The sequence below is a fragment of the Heterodontus francisci genome, chromosome 23 (genome assembly GCF_036365525.1).
Source record: "Heterodontus francisci isolate sHetFra1 chromosome 23, sHetFra1.hap1, whole genome shotgun sequence".
Taxonomy (NCBI): domain Eukaryota; kingdom Metazoa; phylum Chordata; class Chondrichthyes; order Heterodontiformes; family Heterodontidae; genus Heterodontus; species Heterodontus francisci.
The window spans coordinates 25,550,347-25,570,850 of NC_090393.1; the positions used below are offsets into that span (position 1 = coordinate 25,550,347).

The 20,504-nt window shown below is 46.4% G+C and overlaps 1 protein-coding gene across 1 annotated transcript in view; it reads right to left on the minus strand.

Moving 5' to 3' along the window:
* The window catches only part of scarf2 (scavenger receptor class F, member 2), a 90,016-nt gene that overhangs the window by 44,989 nt on the left and 24,523 nt on the right, over positions 1-20,504 (minus strand). The window contains exons 5-6 of the mRNA XM_068054875.1: positions 10,668-10,886; positions 2,346-2,474 (exon numbers count right to left, since the gene is read on the minus strand). Coding sequence (XP_067910976.1) covers positions 2,346-2,474; positions 10,668-10,886 — 348 coding nt within the window. The remainder of the gene's footprint in view (positions 1-2,345; positions 2,475-10,667; positions 10,887-20,504) is intronic.

Below are 20,504 nucleotides of genomic sequence, written 5' to 3' on the forward strand. Positions count from 1 at the left end.
GTAGTTCGACGCCAGGAGGGCCCTGCCCGATCCTCCCGACGGCGGTGAAGCTGCATGGCAGTACCCCGCCACTGGGCAATGGGACCTGCATCTACGTATTTAAATCAATAAAATGAATCCATTAACATAAACTTACCTTCAATCTTACAAGCCCACCGCAATCTTCTCTGCGGCGGCTGGCACTCCCACGCCTGCACTTCCCCATCTGGGGAAAGCAGGCATGACATTGGTGGGGAGGGCGGAGTAAAGAGTTTTAGTGCAGGGGCCGGGGAGTGGGGGGGAATGGGGTCAAATAAACCTAATGAGTGTAGGGAATGGTGGGAAGGGGTGAACTTTAAACTTGGTACAGTCTGGGGGCGGGGGGGACGGGGGAAGGTCAGATTTCAAAAGTAAGTGTTTTGAGAGGGAAAAGGGCAAATAGTTAATGGGAAAGGGGCATTAGAATTTTATTTGGTACATTTTGTGGGGTGGTGTCTTTAAAATTTAAATTTGCCGACAGGACTGGCTGCCCTTTAAAAATGGCGCCACTGCCTGTGCACAGGCAGCTGAGGCGATTGCTGGTGATGGACATCCCACACCCTCCACGTAATTTGAGTGGGGGGTGGTGGGCTGCCTGGCTATTTCAATGAGCTGCTGCGTGGGAGATCGTGGCGGCTCTACAATGTGCGGCCCTTTTGCCCGCTGCCGAGAGCAACGGCAGGCTCTTAAAATCCAGCTGTAAATGTTTTCATTTTTCAGTGACTGAGGCCGAAAATCTGACTGCATTGAACTCTACAATTCCCCCAGGATTGTGCCCATTGGGCATCTTTGCTGCTCACCCTGGTGAACTATCTGGAATCAGAGGGAGGCTCCTTTAATGTGCATTCATTTGGCAGTTACCTGCATCACTAGGGGGTGTAACTAGGTTGCCTGCAATGCTGGGAAGACTGAAAAACCCAGCTGAAGGCTTTGTTGCTGGGTAAGAGAAGAATGGGGAGGTGGAGTTGGATGCTAGTCCCCTCACTGGAAACACCACAGCCTCCTCCCACCTAAAAGAAAAAGTGTTTTTAAAATGAAACCTCTTTAGGGACCCTGGGGCCTGGACTCCCAAGATAGGCCCCACATCAGTCGCTCAGTGGCCTGGTCCAACTGGCTGTTGGTACTCTGCCAGGCCGCTGAGAGGCCAGAGATGTGGGAGCTCATGACAGAGCAGCAGGTTTCACTGTGCTACACTGACATCTATTCTGGGCTACATACAGGCACAGAAGGAGCCGAGGCATACTTGAAAATGAACTCAAATCCCAGGAGAGGTTGTATAAGTTAAGTAAAAGCACAGTAGCCAATAATGCAAAGATACAAAGAGCCAAGAAAAGGCAAGGTCTAAAAAGCAATTGGAGTCCTATCTGAAAAACCGGATTGAGTTATCCGGCCTCATATTACGAAGTTATTCAAATAGCTGTTGATTTTGACTTGCTGCTGTTTCAACTACTAGCCCTCAGTGAAAGCAGAAGTAAACCTTTCGTTTATGCAACTCGCAGGCCAACATCTGGAAATACTTTACTCCCAACCCAGTCATCTATAGCATGTATACCCAAGCCCCTTGAAGGCTAATATTATTCAGTGTGGACACGTTTTGTCCGGCTGTCTCAAATATCTGCAAATCTTTGATCTGTTTACCAACCAATCTTAGTGTTCATCGTCACATTAAGGCATGGAGCAGCTGCGAACTATAGCATTAGTACATCAATCTCAAAACTTTCTTTAAATTAAATTCAATTTTTTTGTTCATTCTCTCTTGAAGATATTGGGCTAAATTTCTTCCACTGCCCAAAGGGCGACAGGCCACTTTTCACTACTACAGGCATCTAAGTGGTGACATTCCTCCCTCCCACTATGGTTGGCAACTCTCCTGCATTGTCCTGAAGTCTCACTCAATGCAGCCCAGGAACTGAATTTGGAACTGTCTTGGTCTGGAATGGTTTAGAACCACACTGAGTGATCCATTTGCCTTAAAGAAGCATTAATCATGCCAAGAATAGGTACACAGAAAACAATCCTTTAAATTTCAGAAAGACACAAATATAGCACCAGTCTCCATTTTTTTACGAAGTCCTTTCTCTCCATAAAACAGAAACTATGATCGTGCCAGCTGCAAGCCCTGAGATACCAATGTGCAAATGTGCAAGTGGTTAACATGTCCACTAAACAGCATTGAGCATTTGTATCTTGGTATCTCATGGAGGAACGTCAGAGCTTTGAATGTTCATGAGTATGTGTGGACTGCCTGTTTATAATTTGTGTGGGTAACATCATTGAGCTCACACTGCATCATTATGGTATGTCATCCTCTGCGCTTCAATACTTACAAGGGGCCATGAAAGCCTTTGTTGCAGATACATTCTCCAGTGGCAAAATGGCAAAAGCCATTAATGCAATCTGCACAGACTGAGTTGCAGTTCTCACCATAGGTACCATTTTGGCATTTTAAGTCACACCTGTTACATAAAAAAAGAAATCATCAGTGAAGCAAGAAACTACAATGAAAAGTACATAAAGCACTCTCTGCTGATGCTCCCTCATTCACAGTAGACAGTGTCAGATGCCAGACGATACACAATCATCAAAATTATCAAACAGCCCTGATTTGCATAACGGCTGATGACTTTCAGTCGTATCAGCACATGTCAGTACTCCTGTAAGGATGTGACAATAACACAGCAGGTAATACCAACGTACATCTGAAGTAAGCTACAGTTTTTAGTGAACAACTTGCACTTTATGGTGTATTTATCAATGCAAAGCATCTCAAGACATTTTATATTAGGGAAGGGAAGATAGAAGTAACACGAAGCAGTAATGTGGAGAAGAATAATGGGAGGTGGCTTTGGGCATGGTCATAGAAACAAACTTTGAGGAAGCTTTTGAAGATGAGGAGAGATAGGACAAAGTGGAATGATTTCAGAAAAGAATTTCAAGATGCAGTCATTTGATGGCTCAAGGCTCTGCTGCTAATGATGAATTGAAGGCAGGCCAGAACAGATTGTAGTCAACGTCAGAAGAGTGCACAGCGTAGGCTAGGATTTGGGTGGAGCAGGTTGTTGAAGTGAATGAAATGAGGACATAGAGGAATTTGTGAATAAGGAGGAGGATTTTGAAATTGATGTTTTTGGATATAGGGAGCCAGTCGGAACAGAGAACCAGTAAATGACACAGAATCAGTAGAGTTTAGGATGAATGAGCAAACATTAATATTGTTGTATGATCGCTTCAAGAGTGATGTCCCTTTAAGAACTCAGTATGCTAATGAGCTAATTACCAGGACATAGTCATGTGACTAGAAGCCATAGTTACTCTGCAACTGTAACACCCTAGACAAAGGTTCTGTGCATAGTTTGCTCTGTATTGTATATACTTTTTTTTTTCTTTGGCTTCCTTATCTCGAGAGACAATGGGGAAGCGCCTGGAGGTGGTCAGTGGAGTGTGGAGCAGCGCCTGGAGTGGCTATAAAGGCCAATTCTAGAGTGACAGGCTCTTCCACAGGTGCTGCAGAAAAATTTGATTGTCGGGGCTATTACACAGTTGGCTCTTCCCTTGCGCCTCTGTCTTTTTTCCTGCCAACTGCTAAGACTCTTCGACTCGCCACACTTTAGCCCCGCCTTTATGGCTGTCCGCCAGCTCTGGCGAACGCTGGCAACTGACTCCCACGACTTGTGATCAATGTCACAGGATTTCATGTCGCGTTTGCAGACGTCTTTAAAGCGGAGACATGGGCGGCCGATGGGTCTGATACCAGTGGCGAGCTCGCTGTACAATGTGTCTTTGGGGATCCTACCATCTTCCATGCGGCTCACATGGCCAAGCCATCTCAAGCGCCACTGACTCAGTAGTGCGTATAAGCTGGGGATGTTGGCCGCCTCGAGGACTTCTGTGTTGGAGATACGGTCCTGCCACCTGATGCCAAGTATTCTCCGGAGGCAGTGAAGATGGAATGAATTGAGACGTCGCTCTTGGCTGACATACGTTCTCCAGGCCTCGCTGCCATAGAGCAAGGTACTGAGGCCACAGGCTTGATACACTCAGACATTTGTGTTCCGTGTCAGTGCGCCATTTTCCCACACTCTCTTGGCCAGTCTGGACATAGCAGTGGAAGCCTTTCCCATGCGCTTGTTGATTTCTGCATCTAGAGACAGGTTACTGGTGATAGTTGAGCCTAGGTAGGTGAACTCTTCAACCACTTCCAGAGCGTGGTCGCCAATACTGATGGATGGAGCATTGCTGACGTCCTGCCCCATGATGTTCGTTTTCTTGAGGCTGATGGTTAGGCCAAATTCATTGCAGGCAGCCGCAAACCTGTCGATGAGACTCTGCAGGCACTCTTCAGTGTGCGATGTTAAAGCAGCATCGTCAGCAAAGAGGAGTTCCCTGATGAGGACTTTCTGTACTTTGGACGTCCCTCTTAGACAGGCAAGGTTGAACAACCTGCCCCCTGATCTTGTGTGGAGGAAAATTCCTTCTTCCGAGGACTTGAACGCATGTGAAAGCAGTAGGGAGAAGAAAATCCCAAAAAGTGTGGGTGCGAGAACACAGCCCTGTTTCACGCCACTCAGGATAGGAAAGGGGTCTGATGAGGAGCCACCATGTTGAATTGTGCCTTTCATATTATCATGGAATGAGGTGATGATACTTAGTAGCTTTGGTGGGCATCCAATCTTTTCTAGTAGTCTGAAGCGACCACGTCTGCTGACGAGGTCAAAGGCTTTGGTGAGATCAATGAAAGCAATGTAGAGGGGCATCTGTTGTTCACGGCATTTCTCCTGTATCTGTCGAAGGGAGAACAGCATGTCAACGGTCGATCTCTCTGCACGAAAGCCACACTGTGCCTCAGGGTAGACGCGCTCGGCCAGCTTCTGGAGCCTGTTTAGAGCGACTCAAGCAAAGACTTTCCCCACTATGCTGAGCAGGGAGATTCCATGGTAGTTGTTGCAGTCACCTCGGTCACCTTTGTTTTTATAGAGGGTGATGATATTGGCATCGCGCATGTCCTGGGGTACTGCTCCCTAGTCCCAGCACAGGCAAAGCAGTTCGTACAGTGCTGAGAGTATAGCAGGCTTGGCACTCTTGATTATTTCAGGGGTAATGCTGTCCTTCCCAGGGGCTTTTCCGCTGGCTAGAGAATCAATGGCATCACTGAGTTCCGATTTGGTTGGCTTTATGTCCAGCTCATCCATGACTGGTAGAGGCTGGGTTGAATTGAGGGCAGTCTCAGTGACAACATTCTCCCTGGAGTACAGTTCTAGGTTGTGCTCAACCCAGCGGTCCATTTGTTTGCGTTGGTCAGTGATTATGACCCCTGATTTAGATTTGAGGGGGGCGATCTTCTTGATGGTTGGCCCAAGAGCTCTCTTAATGCCATCATACATTCCTCTGATGTTTCCGGTGTCTGAGGCCAGCTGAATATGACTGCATAGGTGTTGCCAGTGGTCGTTTGCGCAGCGCCTGGCTGTTCTTTGTGCAGTGCTTCTGGCTGCTTTAAGTGCTACGGATGTTAACTCGCTGGGGGCTTTCTTGTAGTTCAGCAGTGCAATGCGCTTAGCGGCTATGACAGGTTCCAGCTCTTCATTATGAGGTTGAAACCAGTCTGCATTTCTCCTCGCACTTTTGCCGTAGGTGGTCAAAGCTGACTCATAGATGGCGTCTCTGATGTGGGCCCACTTGGTCTCAGCATCCCCTGTGGGAGTGTTTTGAAGGGCTGACACAAGTGAATTTCGAAATTTTTGTAACAGCTGTGGGTGAGAAATTCTGCTCGTGTTGATGCGCAGGTGGCCCTTCTGCTTGGAATGATGCATCTTCTTTGGTCTGAGTCTAACCTTGCTGCACACCAGGGAGTGGTCGGTGTCGTAGTCCGCACTGTGGAAGCTGTGTGTGATTTGAACACTGTTTAAGGCGGCTCGCCTTGTGACAATGAGGTCTAGCTGGTGCCAACGACGCGATCTTGGGTGCCCCGATGAAACCTGGTGACAGGGTTTAGTGTGAAAGAACGAGTTGGTGATGCAGAGGTTATGATAGGTACACAACTCAAGCAGTCTCTGCCCGTTCTCATTCATCCTTCCAACGCCATAGCGCCCAAGGCAGGAGGGCCATGAGTCATGGTCATCCCCAACCCTGGCATTAAAGTCCCCCAGCAGGAATAGGTGTTCGGTGTTGGGGATGCTGCTTATGATGTTATGGAGTTCCTCGTAGAATTGATCTTTAGCTTCAGGTGGGGAGCAGAGTGTTGGAGCATAGATGCTGAGTAGGTGTACCGGGCCAGAGGTGGTGAGCAGTTGGATGGACAGTATGCGTTCTGAGCCATTTGAGGGAGGCTCTATCATGCTGAGCAAGGAGTTTCTGATGGCGAAGCCCACTCCATGCTGTCTTGGTTCTTCAGAATCCCTGCCCTGCCAGAAGAAGGTGTAGTCTTGCTCTGTTAGAGATCCACTTGCGGGGAGGTGTGTCTCCTGAAGTGCTGCAATGTCTACATTGAGTCTACTGAGCTCGTTGTTAATGATGGCGGTCTTCCGAGAATCGTTGATTTGTATAAGGTCTTCCGACAGGCCAGGACACATAGTCCTGTATATACTAGTTTAGCTGTTAATAAACCTGTTAGCCATCTTCAAGGCATTAGAATCCACATACCTCATTGTGCTGCTTAACATCGCACAAAGAACACATGACATGGTGGCAGCTGTGGTGAAAAGATCAGGTATAACCTTGAAGACCACAGGTAAAACAGCAAACCAGTGAAGAAACTTTAAAACAAGTACCTGTAAAGAGTGAAAGAAATACTGGCCCAAATAGTGGAAAGAAGAAAAAACTTATCCAGCTGTGGGAGACCGTGTACTGAATGACAGGCTACAAATAGATTCCTGTCATCGGGCGAGTCATTGTGCTGATGGTCGAGGAATCCTGGTTTGGAGAAAAGACTTTGAAGTGCATGGAAAATTAATTTTTTTTAAGCCTCAGTGAGAGAAAAAAAATGAGGAAAACCCAATTCCTCGCTCAGGCTGATCGAGGTTGGCGCCAGTACAGGAGGCATTCAAAATAAGTGTGGGAAACCCCCGAACACTACAGAGTATCCATTGAAGAAGTCAAACTGAAAAATCATTAAACCACCCAACCGTGAAGAAGGTAAATAAACTCTAGCAAAAAAAAAGCAAAGGGGAAAATCCTTGAACTGCCTATCGAACAGCTGTGTAAACATACAGGCGGAAGTGCTGAAAACAAAATAAACAGAGAACACTGTCAAGCACCTGTCACTCTCCATCAAAGCAGCTAGTCTAAATAAAAGAATTTCTTACAGGGGAAACAGTGCAGAGTTAATAGAACAAGTTTTAAAACCAGTTTCAAACCACAAATAGAAAAGTCATAACAAATACAGTGCTGCAGGCACACATAGAGCTAAACAAAGTTAAATACAGAGCAGAAAGCAAAGGAACAGCAGAAAGATGGATATCAAATTTCCCAGCATGAACTGGAAGGCCATTGATATCCTAGCCGAGTTCAACCTTTCCAAACAAAGAATGCAGTTATGCTTCACAGACCGAGCAGTTGTAGAACAAGAGAAGCAGGCTGTAAAAATACTGATAGCAGTTGGAAATGAGGGGGTTATACAAAAATAATACCTCTGGCTTATGTGAAGAGGACCAGAAAGATCCCGCAAAGATATGGAAAGTGCTAGAAGATCAGCTTTGGGTATGAGTGAATTTTAGAATTCATCGCCTCAAATTGATGAACTATAGGCAACAGCCACAGGAATCAATAGATCAATTCATCAGTAAATGCTGTAGTAAGGGCAACGAATGCGACTTTTCAGAAATTGAGCTATCGGAGCAAATAATGGAGTTGGTGATTGTCTCAACGCCTATTGAAGCATTTCAAAAAGACCTCTTGAGAAAAAAGGTCACAGCATTGACGCGTTGCTGGAAGTTGGCAAGAAATACGAAGCCATTGTAGCTAGACAACATCAGCTGCAAGCACTAGTTGCAGCCGACAGTATCGGCACGATAACCAGGTCGCAAAAAGAAAGCAAGCTGTGTGGTAAGTATGGTTTGTCCCACTCACTGCAAAGTTGTCCTGCATTTCAAGACCTGTGCAAAGGGGTGCGGTGCAAAAAGACACTGGGCCTGCTTATGCACGAAATCTGGCTCCAAAGACGCAGCCAGAAGTCACAATAGGACACAAACAAACAGAAGATGCAGCAACATGGCAACAGCAGCAAGGAGCGCGCCAGAGACCTGCGTAAACTCAAGTCGATACATGAAGTCCACAGCAGAACAGACCTGAGACAAGTCTCGGAGTGGAGACAGAAGACAATCAGGCATTTCACATTGTGAATCTCTCACATTGTGTTGATGAAGTCAAACAACTGGAAGCTTTTGCTATACTTAACATCATGTACCCAAAGAAAAAAATGCACACCCTCAGGACTAAGATTGACATGGGAGCTAGTGCAAATATCCTACCAATCCAAATCCTTAAGGATATGTACCGGGGTCGTTGGAAATTAATAATACAACCGACAAATGCAAAGCTAACTGCATACAATGGGTCACCCATCCCTTGCAGTGGCACACTAACAATGCAATGCAGCTATGGCAAGTCGGCATGGAAACCACAAATATTTTACCTGGTAGACAGAAGTGGACCAGCAGTGGCAGGATTACTAGCGTGTAAGGTCCTCAACATTGTGACTATCCATAAGTTAACCAAGGTACCCACTACAGAAGAAGAGACCAAGGGTACCGGCATTGAGTCAGTCCACGACTTAAAACAAATGTACCTGGGCAGATTCGATGCCACAGGAGATTTCAAAAGCGATGCCCTACTGCACCTCAGAGAGGATGCACTTTCTGTGTTCAGCCCCCTGATGTCTGAGATTGAGTCACAGTTCTTCCAGGATCTCAGTGTTCTGGTTTGGAGAGTGTCAACCCCTTCTCAGAGATGCCACTCCAAGAGAATGAAGATCCAAATTCAGATGATGAAAGTTCTTTGTCAACAGGCAGTGTTTTTCCACACTTCAGAGGCTCAGAAGAAGAGACTGATGTTGTAACCATTGAGAAGCAAAGAATTGCGGTGGGGAACATTGCCAAGGGGAAATCTTCAAGGACCGGAACCCATTCGCAGACTATGGCCAGTATCAAACAGTGCAGTCTGGAAACCCAACAACAGCACAACTATGCCGTGCCCTCACCTCTGTTCTCGAGAGAACCGCCAGCACCAACATGAGCCAAAACAGACAGGTACCTCCACGAGGCCAAGTACACATCCCCAACAAGTCCTCGACCTTGAGCTCCAGGCCTTCAGATGTAGAGGATGAAGAGAGGCAAAGGACACACAATGTCCTGAAGAGGCAAAGAAGGAATGAGTTGAAGCATTGTCTGTTGGCTCTTTGAAATGAGGTGCCGGAACTTTCCAAGAATGACAAGGCCTCAAAAGTGGTAATCCTGAGAAAAGCAACAGAGTATGTTAGCAGGCTGAAGGCAGAGCAACAGAAACTGAATGCAGAGAGGGAGAAACTTCAGAAAAAAACAGCAACAGCTTATATGCAAATTCTCTGAGTTGCAGGAGACTCTACTCAAACAGCCAGGGGTGAAATCCACATACCAATACAACACCTGGAAGAGTAGTCAAACCACCAAAACGATATATGGACTCTTAAGCTTCTGCACTTGTAAATTTCATAATCTCTGTCCCCTGTGTAAATAATTTTGATATTGTCTAATTGTATGTGTTTGTACTTATAGTGTATGAGACTTATCTTTGGAAAGAAAGGGGATGTTGTATAATTGCTTCAAGAGTGATGTCCCTTTAAGACCTCAATGTGCTAAAGAGCTAAATACTAGGATGTAGTCATGTGACTAGAAGCCATAGTCACTCTGCAACTGTAACACCCAAGATAAAGGTTCTGTACATAGTTTGCTCTGTATTGTATCTACTAGTTTTGTTGTTATAAATCTGTTAGAGATCTTCAAGGCACTGGAATCCATGCACCTTATTGTGTTGCTTAAGATAACACAAAGAACACATGACAGGCATGCAATAGAATGCAGGCAGCAGAATTTTGGATGAGTCGGAGATATGAATGTAGAGTTTTGCCATGAAAGCAACTAGCTCCAAGCATTCTTCCACTTGTTCTTGGGTATGCTAGAGTTTTCGATATCTGTTGAAGTGATATATCATGAAATCTAGCTCCCCAATAGCTTATTGAGTTTATCCTTTGACTAGCTAAGCCATACAGAGCAGAAAGTTTCCAGATTTTATAAATGATCTGCGCTTAAGTTAATTGAGTTCAGTTGGTAGGCATGCTACAATTGCACTCAGTGCTCTTGGGTTACGGAGGGGAAATTGACCAAGGTCTCCCATTTATAATCACTATCCTGTGGTCCCTGTGCACATGGATGTCATGAAGGACAGTATCAGGCTCACTATAATGGTCCCATCTTTGAATAGTGTGGGGACACTCACAGTTTTGTCTCAGTTCTGAAGAATGGTTAATTGTGCAAGGTACTAGTCCCATGGAACCATACTCGAGCCAATGCCTACAGGAGAAACAAACTGGTAAGGAAAACTGGTGGAACTTCAGGTTGACAAGACATTCACTCTCAACCCTCAGATTGATAAAACAATGAACAGCCAAAGCAAATCCTTACCGAGCTCCAATCCATCCAGGATTGCAGTGCAGGCATTTCCCATTGATATGGTTACAAGCATGTCCATCTTTGCAACGGGGACATGGCTCTCCACACCCTTCCCCGTAAAAGCCTGCAGAGCATATCTTATCACATCTGGTTCCATTCCATCCAGGCTCGCAGGCTAAACATCGACCATCAGCAATCGTACAGGGCTGGAGATTCTTACACTGGCCGCACCTAATATTACATAAAAGGAACAGGCTCAGATTTGTTAAATAAAACACAGCTTTTTTATATCTCTCTAGCTCAGAAATTACTATTAATGTCATCAGTGGATGAGTGCTTTATTGTTTTCTTGGCATGTCTTACTCTGCTATTTTTACATAGACACTAGCCAATTTATTATAAATAGGTTAAAGCATTTCTAAGCTTCTATTTTCAGCCTTTTTTCCTTCCATGTAGGAAACCTGTCATCCTTTCCTGTTAACACCAATATGGAAGACTTAAGATGTGAGGTGACTCTGCATCCAGTACTTTCAATTTCCAGTCTTCTGTCACATGACATTAATTTAACACTTAGGGTCCAATTTTCTTAATCCATGCAGCTGATATGGGCCAGTGTATTCATTATGAAATATGACAGAGTTGGAATCATCAAATTATGTTAATGTTGTTATTAAATCCAAACTGTAAATTTAACCATGTTACCAGTGGTCACCCTCTGGTACCACACTCCTGTGGTCATTCTACAGACACCTGTTATGTCATTGGATTGCTGGGGTATTTAGTACTAAGTAAGAAGAACCCCAGCCCTTAGTGACATGTCGACATTTTCAGATCCCATCAGTGAGACAAACAGATTGCCCCTCACAGTACTGCAGACCCATCTGGCTAAACTATCTGGTTACCACGTCTTCTGTAGGGGATTGAGTTCGAATTAATCCTGCATCATCAGGTGGTTCAACCTGGAGCCAATTCAATAGTAAAGAGATCCCACTTACTTTCCCACAAAGGAGGCTGATCAATATCTGGTCATTGTACAACTGAGGGGTGAAGAATGAGCTCTCAAATACCTCTCAGAACTTCTCCTTAGCAACCAGTGAGCACTGCAACTCACCATAAAATATGTGAATACATTGCTAAAAACCATCTGATCACACCTTATAACCTATTGGCCAATGGTTAGGTATAGCAAATTTAGATGCAGATGAAAAATTCCTTGACAACAATCATCAAGCACTCCCAGGTCACCTACAGCATGGAGGAGATGCGGAGTAAAGTTCTTTCTGTATGGTCCAATCAATATAGGGATGCATCCTACACTTAGCAGCATCCCCACAGCCAAGAGATGTCTCCCATGTCAGGTATAAAACAGGTTAAATATAGAATCAAGCTACCGCCACACTCTGATATTAAACGCTCTCATGTAAGGCGCAGCCAATGTTAGATACAGAATAAAGTTCTGTCTACATTGTATCACTGAACATTTTCAGGTAAGGCGCTAAGAAATACCCCCCAACCCAACTCACCTGTTTTCGAGGGTGCCCGTCCATTGAGGCGCCCCCTTCTAGCAGCTGCAGCCTCAGAAATGACCATCACTCGTGGTGGCGTTGCTGAACTGCTGGCCCTCTGATTGGACCAGCAGCTTTTGGAGGCAGGTCACCATCCATAATTGGACGGCAGGCCCAGCAACAGCCTCTTAGTTGGTCGCTGCCGGCAATATGCCAGTACGGATCCTGCCACCCGCCAAAGCGGAGTTGACAGAAAATTCAGCCCATAGATTCAGTATAAAGTTCCCTCTACACCACCCAATAATGGGAAATTGTAGATGTGATAGGTTTTCTGCGTAACTGCTAATCTCTTCCAGCTGGTCTCAGTCTAGTCCAAATCCACACTGATCTGCAGATTGGATGAGTTTCGCCTATTCTATGCGAGGGGTCAGACTCCATTGTGATGGAAAAATTTGATCAGGTTGTCAGCTGATCCCATCATAGTCAAATCCAGGGCAAGACCATAAAACGTTTGCAGACATCTTTTTTTGTTGAAAAGCTTCAGTAAAGAGCCAAAATCCATCGTGCAAGACACCACAAAGTTCAATGCAAGAGAAAATGAGACAGGGTAGATCAGCGAATAAAGATAAAGTGACAAGAAGTCAGGATGTTAAAGCTTGTGGATTGTAGGATGCAGGAACGACTGAGGGAGATAAGGAGCTCCATGGAGTTGAGAACATGGGAAAGAATGAGATGGAGCAAATGACTGTGAACAGAGTCTTGTTTTCAACAGATTGTGGCACAGGGAAAAGGAAAGCTAGTACATTTTATGGAATAGTCTTTGGTTGAACACTGTTTATGTTGGATCTCTTGGCTGTGGGGATGGTGCTCAGTGTATGACACATCCCTATATTCTCTACCACAGAATTATAGATGGTTGCCACTCTTTGAGGCAAAACCCACCCATGTAGTTGTCTGGAGTTAGGAGCACTTAGGAATAGTGAAAGACACAGATATATTTTCCCATAAGTGATTATTGAAATTGGCATCAATCACTTTGTCCCCTTTTCCCACCCTATCAAATGCCACAAACTGCAGCATTTTGTCTCAAATTAGAAACACACTGGAACCTGCTACTATTGGGAATTAACGACAAGGCAAATGCAACAGGACAGAGAGCAAGTGCACTAATACACTGCAAAGATACAAATCAATATCTCAAATACATCATTCAGTGCCCTGATTGCTCCCATTTTCAGGTGGGGGTGGTGTGGGGGGCAGGTGGTGGAGGTGGTTCTGCAGAGGGAAAGTAAACCAAATGAAGCAGCAAAGCAGAGCGGGAGCTCCCTGTGCTTCTGATACGGTGCTAGAGGCACTGGTACAGGAGGAGTAAAGAACAAGAGAAGCAGCGTATCCACAGGGGGCTGGGAGACCCTCAAGACAAATCCTGAGAAGGGGATAGGAGCAGGTGGCAGGGAGTCTTGCCCTGAGAACCTGGCAACAGTGCCGCATGAAGTTCAATGACCTCACACGGGTGGTCAAGGTCAGTGAATGAATTTTCACAGGGCGTCTCCTACCCACCACACAACCAACCTGTCACACTGCTCAACGCAACATACCCCCATCAGCATTCAGCACTTATGCCGAATTTTCACAGACTCCACCCAAAGTACCCTCTAATTTTCTTTGGCGTGCATGGGCAATTTATTTAAGCGTGCGGCCCCTTTAAATGTTTTTGTGCCACTGTGCAGCTTAGAGAGAACATTGATTGCACCTCACCCTTACACACCTACCAATGTTTCCAGCCTCATAGCAACCCCTTGCTGTTTCCACATATCTTCAGCTATTCAGCTATGTCAGGTTTATCACTTAGACACAATGCAACACACTCACTGATATTCTTTCCTCTCTCTTACAGGATAAGGTGGCCCCTAACAGGAAGGAATAGAGCAGAACAAGAGAGGGTCAGGCATACCTGCTTCACCTGAACCCTCTAAAGGAGACGGTGCTCAGCATCATGGGGACGGCTATGACAGAGCCCGTTGCACCAGTGTCACCAGGAGCATTCAGGATGATGGTATGTTCCTGCCTTATGGCCCTTCTCAAATCCCACCTTACCCTCACCCTTCTATCTGGTATGAAGTGCAAGCTGTAGACTGTGCGACTATGAACCCCTTGCTTTCCACCCACACCTGCTTCTGTCAACCCAACACTTGGCTTCTGCATTTATGCTTTTAGATACCCAAGAACTGCGGCCTGGCCAGCCACTGCAGCCGCATGAGGATGAGCGAGAGCTGTTACAGACCTCTGTGGAAGAAGCACCATCACTCAATCTGACAATGGCAGCCACCTGCTCAGATACTGGCACTGCGCTTACCTTAGAAGCTAGTATAGAGTCAGGATCTGCACATGTTGAGCCACTGAGTATGAGTGGGCTGCAGCAAGCTGAGGGGGGAAAGTGCATTTCATGTACCAGCTCCCTGGAGGGCGAGGTGGCAGACAAATTCAGCTGCAGGAAACTCAGATGAGCACTTTGATGGGGCATTACAGGAAAACATTGGTGAGCATGCACACTGAGATGCTTGGTGCATTCGCAGGCCTGGCAGACAGCCTCCTGCCACTATTGAGGATCATGAAGGAGTCTGGTTCCAACATAGCCCAGGGCTCCGTGCACAGCTTGGAGCCCATCCTTTCCAATGTAGAAGTGGTAGCCAACTCCATGACAGCACTAGCCGGCCGACCTGTGATGCGGTGTCTGGTGGTCGCTGTCTCAGTTTCCATTGCAGTAGAGGCGGAAAGCACCCAATGTGTCAGTGTTGCAATGGAAAATCAGACTGAGATCCATGCTTGTTGCCATGCAAGCCCAGTTGGCGCCGTGGAGACTCAGACTGCTGCCATCATAGCTGCAGATATCAGTGCTCAAAGGAGCTTGCAGGCTAGGATAGCACTGCGTAGGAGCACTAGCACAGGCAAAGACTCCCACAAGACAAGCACTAAGGGAAAGCACAAGGGTGAATAGTTCAGTTTTGTTTGTATAATTAAAGTGTTGTTGGATAAAGTTGTTTGGGAAAGGATTTTTGTTGGTGTCTTTTATTTCAGGATTTTAGCTGAGGATGTTGTAATGGGACGTCACAGAGGAATTGATAGTGCGGTTATGGAGGATGCAGCAGACCACAATGAATTTGGACAGCCACTCTTAGTGAGTACTGGAGGGCTCCCCCTGAGTGGGCCAGGCAAAGGAACTATTGCTTCAGAATGCCAATGGTTTGCTCCACCATGTTCCTTGTGGTGGTATGGCTCTCGTAGGCAGGTTGTCCGAGTGTGGTTAGCTGGTGGAGGGCAGTATTGAGCCAGTGTATAAAAGGAATCTCTTGTCACCAGGCAGCTGGCTTCATCGTGGTGGGTCCAAAGGTGGTGGGAATGGTTGACTGCCTCAGGATGACAACACGTGGCTGCTTCCAGGATAGTGGGCGTTCACTGACATGATGTTCTGTGCATAACTGCACTAAAGGCCTGCTCGAGACTGCAAATGAAACCCGACCCGAGCTCGACAGAACCACATCCGACCCGAGCCCGACCTGGCCTGAGTCCTTTCATTTTTTCCCGTGCCCAACCTGGCCCGACCACCGGAATGTTCAGTTAACCTAGCTTCCGTTTTTCACTTTTTAAGCTTGTGCAGATAAGCAACAAAAACTGTAACTGGGCTTGAAAGGTTGTTTAAAAAGTACATTAAGATTGGAGCCACGTACCGGAGGTGGTGATAGAGTGTGTTCGACCCGGCTCGACCGGACCCGAGCCCAAATGCCGGACCCGGAAGAGCGACCCAACCTGACCCGAACCCGACACACGTCGTCGGCTCCCATCGGGTTCGGGTTGGGTAGCCATGCTCTAAACTGCACACCAACTGTACATTGATGGAGTGGTAGCCCTGTGGTTCTGGGGGCCCGCAGAGCCACGTGTGTCCAGTTGATCACTCCATGCACCATTGGGAATTCCACTAGCCTGGCTAAGCCACGTTCCCATTCCTCCTGTCTCTCTCTGGTAAGAGAGAAGACAATAAAGTCCCCTCTCCTGGCGTACAAGGCCTCTGTCACTTCCCTGATGCAACGATGGATGTTAAACTGGGAAATGTTGCCTATGTCACCTGCTCCTGCCTGAAGGAACTGCTTGCGTAGAAGTTGAGGCCAATGATGACCACTGGCAGCACCATCCTCGTCCTTCTGTGCAGCTGTTTGTCCTGTTGTAGGAGGTGGGACAGTTTAGTCACCACCTCCTTGGTGAATCGTAGGTACCTCACACAGTGCTCCTGGCTGAGGTGGAGGTTACAGAGGTGCTCCCTGAATACCCTTCGTGGGCAAGGCCTTCTGTTGAGAGCTCTCCTCCTCCTCTCTATGCCCACAGCTTCCTCTCAGTCAGAAATGATCACAGAAAGCAGTTGAGATCAAAACATCGAATTTTTTTCAAGAAGGAGTTAGATATAGCTCTTGGGTCTAAAGGGTATGGGGCGAAAGCGGGAACAGGTTACTGAGTTGGATGATCAGCCATGATCATACTGAATGGCGGAGCAGGCTCGAATGGCCTACTCCTGCTCCTATTTTCTATGTAAGTGCTGTCTTTTTAGTTGAGATGTTAAACCAAGGCCCCCGTCTTCCCTCTCCGATGGATGTAAAAGAACTCATGGCACTATCTCAAAGAAGAGCAGGGGAGTTATCCCTGGTGTCTTGGCCAATATTTATCCCTCAATCAACATTACAAAAACAGATTATTTGGTCATTATCACATTACTGTTTGTGGGAGCTTTCTGTGCGCAAATTAGCTGCTGTGTTTCGTACATTATAACAATAACTACTGTCATGAAGACCCCCACCTGCCAAGAATGAGACATATTCATTTTGTCATATGAACATTAATTTTAAACTGTTGCTGGAGTGAAGAAATGACTTGTTTTACAAGAGATCACCAGACATTTGGCTGGAGAACATTTTTGCACACTAAGAGACAGTGCTTGGAGAGACAAAAGAATTTCCCACTGATTCAATTAACAAAGATTGGGCTGGGCAATGGTGATCTTGTCGAGGTGGAAGACAGCATTACATCCCCCCACCGAGAGCTTTAGAATCCACAAACGCAGAAGTGGTTAAAACCAGCTGGTCACATGACTAACCGGCTGGCCCAGGCTTTTTGAATTAGACACAGGACCGTTTGAAGAGACAGACTGCAGATTGTAGCTGAACCTGGAACAAGACAGCCTCTCTCCTGACAGGTTCTTTCTCGCTTTCTCACAAGTCTCTAGCCCCACTGAAGACATGTAAACCTCAAGTGAGAAAAGACTCCTACATCAAAACAAGTCAAAACGTGCACTGGGCCCCAATGAACAGCAAGACTTACCAGCAACCAAAGACTCAACATCAAACTCAAAGGACTGTAACTACCTGATATTGCCTCAAACTTTTCCCTTTTATTCTTTTCTACTTTTTTTGTCTCCACCTGCATCTGTGTTTATCGCATATGCATGCTAGCGTGGTCGTGTCACGTACTCGTAGTCGTTAACTGAATTAGAGTGGGTGGCACAGTGGTGCAGTGGTTAGCACTGCAGCCTCACAGCTCCAGTGACCTGGGTTCAATTCTGGGTACTGCCTGTGCGGAGTTTGCAAGTTCTCCCTGTGACCGTGTGGGTTTCCACCGGGTGCTCCAGTTTCTTCCCACAGCTAAAGACTTGCAGGTTGGTAGGTAAATTGGCCATTGTAAATTGCCCCTAGTGTAGGTAGGTGGTAGGAGAATTGAGGGAAGGTGGGGATGTGGTAGGGAATATGGGATTAATGTAGGATTAGTATAAATGGATGGTTGTTGATTGGCATAGACTCGGTGGGCTGAAGGGCCTGTTTCAGTGCTGTACCTCTAAATAAAAAAAAACTTTCACCTTTCTTGTTTAAATCTAAGAAAACTTGTATGATTTCTTTGTCCTACAATTGGAACGCAATGAACAAAGATTCACTGAGGGGGAGCAAATACACGGTGTTTTTAAAATTAAACCCTGTTACGGTTAGACCAGGCAAAGGCTGAGAGGGAACCCCTAGACCCCTTCTCACCTGGTCGTAACACTACACTTCAAAAAGTACTTCATTGGCTGTAAAGTGCTTTGAGATGTCGGGTGGTCATGAAAGGTGGTATATAAATACAAGTATTCCTTTCAAAATATTTGATACCTCAGACATAATGGAATTGTAAATATACCAATATCCCTTATGCACCAATTGGCTGGGTCCAAAAATAATGCTTACTTCTGATAACCAGAAAGCTTGAGTATATTATGACTCCAAACACACCAGATCTCTCAGATCCACTGGATACATTATATTGCCCTGATAAGGAACCTTTCAGAATGTTTTAGCACGTGTAAAATTGACCACATTTATGATGAATCTGGAAAACTCTGTAGAAAGCAGTTCTAGATCTGGATTTGGCCAAACTTGTTCATATGATAGATTCTGATGATCATTCTGAGCCTCAGCGTCTTCACCTGAGAGCTGGCCACTAGGACCATGACACTATCACGTCCTGTAACACAATGACAGAGATCGATAGATTTCTAGATATTAAAGGTACCAAGGGATATGGAGATAGTGGGGGAAAATGGCTTTGCGTAGAAAATCAGCCATGATCTTGTTGAATGGCAGTGCAGGCTCGAGGGGCCAAATGGCCTACTTCTGCTCCTATTTCCTATGTTCCTATGTAATAATTGAAAGATAAGTCCTTCACTCTATCTTCTGACCATCATTGCTCTTTTCTTAGTTTTGAGGGAGCTGGAGATACTAGACTGAAGAGAAGGTGGAGTGAATGGGAGCAAGAATATATGAAGTGAGGGCAGGCTGACAGGGTGTCTGGACCCATCACCCAGCTACAAAATACTAGTTTCTATGCATTTCATAATCTGAATTTGAAACTGCTGGCTGTTTTACATTGCAATCTTCCTGCTTCTATTCACACTGGTGAGAATGCATGTCTATGATGGAATCAAGCTGAACACTTTAAGAAGCCTCAAGTGGGTGAGAATTTATAAAGTCTGATCAACTGACATTGATTCTTATTCAGCAAATTAATTTCCATAAATGTTACCAACTGAGAAAAAATCAAAGAGGAATCACCCACTCAGAATGGGGAGGGCAGCGGAAGGGGTGAGGAAAAAGCACTAAAAAACTGCACTAAGAGGCCCGACTATTGGGCTGACTTATGATGGGAGAACCTGTAAAAATAACTAAAGATAAAGGTGAAAGGGATCAGGAGGTGAAAGTAGATTTTACACTTCACATGCGAAATTGCTGTGCAGCAGCAGTTAACAAAGTGACTTAGAAAGTCCACAAGTGTTGCAGCCCTGGCCGCACTGGCCATGGAACTCCACTGCTATCTCCACCGAAGCCTGTGGAGGTCAGAGGGTGTAGCCTCCATCAATGGGCTTTCGGCAGTTTGGCGGCTCATCTGTGGCTCCCGTCATCCAAGCACTCCAGAAAGACTGGTGAGTGGGGATTTGCCATCAAATTCCCCCCCCCACAACATAACCAGCATCAGCCACCAGCAGTGTCACCAACGTGAGCAGCAATACCAACACCAGCAGCATCACCGGCACCAGCAGTATCACCGGCACCAGCAGTGTCACTGTCACCAGCAGCCTCACCGTCACCAGCAGCGTCACCGTCAGCAGCAGCATCACCGGCACCAGCAGCGTCACCGGCACCAGCAGCGTCACCAACACAAGCACCAGCAGCATTGCCAACACCTGAAGCGTCACCAGAAGCTTCACCAGCAGCATCACCAGCACCCGCAACATCACCGACACCAGCAGCATTACCAACACCAACACCAGCATCACCGACACCAGGATCACCAACACCAGCAGCGTCACCGACACTAGCAGCGTCACCGGCACCAGCAGTGTCACCTGCACCAGCAGGGTCACCAACACAAGCACCAGCAGCATTGCCAACACCTGAAGCGTCACCAGAAGCTTCACCAGCAGCATCACTGGCACCAGCAGCATCACCAGCACCAGCAGCCTCACCAACACCCGCAGCGTCACCAGCCCCAGCAGCATCACCAACACCAACAGCCTCACCAACATCAGCAGCGTCACCGGCACTAGCAGAATCACGAACACCAGCAGCATCATCGACTCCAGCAGCATCGCCAACACCAGCAGCAGCACCAGCATCACTAACACCAGCACGTCAACAGCACCAGCTGCATCACGAACACCAGCAGCATCACCAGCATCAGCATCACTGACACCAGCAGCAACACCGACACCAGCAGCATTACCAGCACCAACAGCATCATGAACACCAGCAGCATCTCAGCTCCAGCAGCATCA